Source organism: Austrofundulus limnaeus, unplaced genomic scaffold (assembly GCF_001266775.1).
Source record: "Austrofundulus limnaeus strain Quisiro unplaced genomic scaffold, Austrofundulus_limnaeus-1.0 Scaffold446, whole genome shotgun sequence".
In the NCBI taxonomy this organism is placed as follows: Eukaryota; Metazoa; Chordata; class Actinopteri; order Cyprinodontiformes; family Rivulidae; genus Austrofundulus; species Austrofundulus limnaeus.
In genome coordinates this window covers 8,900-10,892 of record NW_013952848.1, presented here as the reverse complement: position 1 = coordinate 10,892, position 1,993 = coordinate 8,900, and the positions used below count along the sequence as shown (strand labels likewise).

The 1,993-nt window shown below is 46.2% G+C and overlaps 1 protein-coding gene across 1 annotated transcript in view; it reads left to right on the top strand.

The window, feature by feature from the left end:
* LOC106529465 (histone-lysine N-methyltransferase SETD2) overlaps positions 1–1,993 on the top strand; it is a 12,304-nt gene that overhangs the window by 1,801 nt on the left and 8,510 nt on the right. The window contains exons 2-3 of the mRNA XM_014024907.1: positions 302–1,052; positions 1,139–1,264. Coding sequence (XP_013880361.1) covers positions 302–1,052; positions 1,139–1,264 — 877 coding nt within the window. The remainder of the gene's footprint in view (positions 1–301; positions 1,053–1,138; positions 1,265–1,993) is intronic.

Genomic DNA, 1,993 nt, shown 5'->3' with positions numbered 1-1,993 from the left:
TGTTTGTGGTTGTAATGTGACAAAATATGGAAAAGTTCAAGGGGTATAAATACTTTTGCAAACCACTGTAAAAGACAAAAACAATTTGTTTTGCTGATCATTAGGGTGTGAAATCGATTTTGTTATTTTAAGCTAGTGTTCTGCTTCTATTAGTTTTAGCAACTCAATTTCAGCTTTTTCAGTAAATGCCAACAAAGTCATTCAGCAACATTCTCCCTATATTTTTACAGAACTTGCATCGTTTCTTGCTGTGACATAGAAATTTGGAACTGAGCTGTGGTTTTGTATTTTTGTTTTTAAGGTTTGACCCATCAAACAKTAAGACTCCAAGAGGGTCGGGGGCCAAGGAGCGTAACAAGCTGTCCACAGAGGAGCGCAGAAAGCTGTTTGAACAGGAAGTTGCTCAGCGGGAAGCCCAGAAGCAGCAACAGCTTCAGCAGCAGCAGCAGCAGCAGCAGCAGCAGCAGCAGCAGCAGCAGCTCCAGACCATGGCTTATGATCCTGCTCTCTATGCCTCCAGCCCTGGCTTCATCACCTACCCTCCTGGATACCCCATACAGACTTTTGTAGATCCCTCCAACCCCAATGCAGGCAAAGTTCTCCTTCCCACCCCTCCTGTTGATGCCACCATCAGCTACGACCAGACATCCCCTCAACACCTCGTCTCAGACCTGAGTCTGCCCTCTCCGTCTTCCACGTCCCAGATCCCTCCAGCTTCCAGCCTCACTCAGCACATCACCACCACAAACCTCACCACTGGCAACACGCAGCAGTTCGTCCAGCCAGCCGTGGCCACCCAGGAGGCGGGAGTAGCCGTCCTTTCCGTCCCGGCTCAGCCCGCCCCTCAGGTGCAGGGCCAGCAGAGCTACGCCACCCTCTGGGATCCCAGCACCCAGCAGGCGGTGACGGTGCAGACGCAGCCGGCGCAGCAGTACGCCACGGCTCCGGGTCAGGCTCAGACACAAACGGCCATCTATTACCAGGGCCAGCCGTGTCAGACCATCTACAGCATCCCCGCTGCCTATCCTCAGACCAGCACTCCTGTCATACAGGTAGGCAAAAGGAGCCATTGAATTCTTGTTGCACATTTAAAATCCACAGCTTGTTCCTCTGATCACATTACACTCTGTGTTTGAAGGCCTACACAGAGCCCGCTGCCAGCTACCTGCACGGGCAGCCGGTGTATCCTGGTCATCAGCAGGGTGTGGTGGTGCAGCAGGGTGGCACAGTCACCACTATTGTCACATCCCAAACTGTTCAGCAGGTAACTAACGTCGTTCGTTCAGTTCTGGATTTCTGTAGTGCAAACGGGAGAGAAAGAGGACAAATTCATAACTGTGAGGAAAGAAAAGATTAATTAAAATTTTTAGGGATGCACGATAACTTATTTTAAGAACTGATAACCGATAACATTCTCCTTCTAATGGCTGATAAACGATAATAACCTATAACATGCCAGGAGATAAACCAGTCAAAAATGAGTAGGATCATAACATGACATAAAATGACACTGTAAATTATATTATTTAAAATAAACTCTTAGCAAACAAACATTTCTTTAAGTATATCAAAGAAAACAATTTCTCAAATGGCCATCTTTTTAAAGGGGACCTATTATGCAAAATTCACTTTTTAAAGGTTTTTTCTTTTACTCAACTTTGGGAATGTACTTCTTTAAAAAAACAGTCCTAGGACCAAAAAATGCACCCAGGGGCATATTTACTGTAAGTAAATGTATTTTTAATGTATATTAACGACAAGTTTTATACTTCCGTCATTTTGTGATGTCACAAGCCGTACGACAACCCACCGGAACCTGCGTTCAGCCCCTTACCTAGCACTCCACCTTCTCGGTATAAAGAGTCGTCGCGGTGTTGTTGTGTAATGTGCAGCTCATTTCCCAACAAGCTTCCAAAAGTGCAATGGGTAGAGTGTTGGACCAGAGAGTGGGAGACCAGGGTTCGAGACCGGCATTTATTTATTTATTTATTTA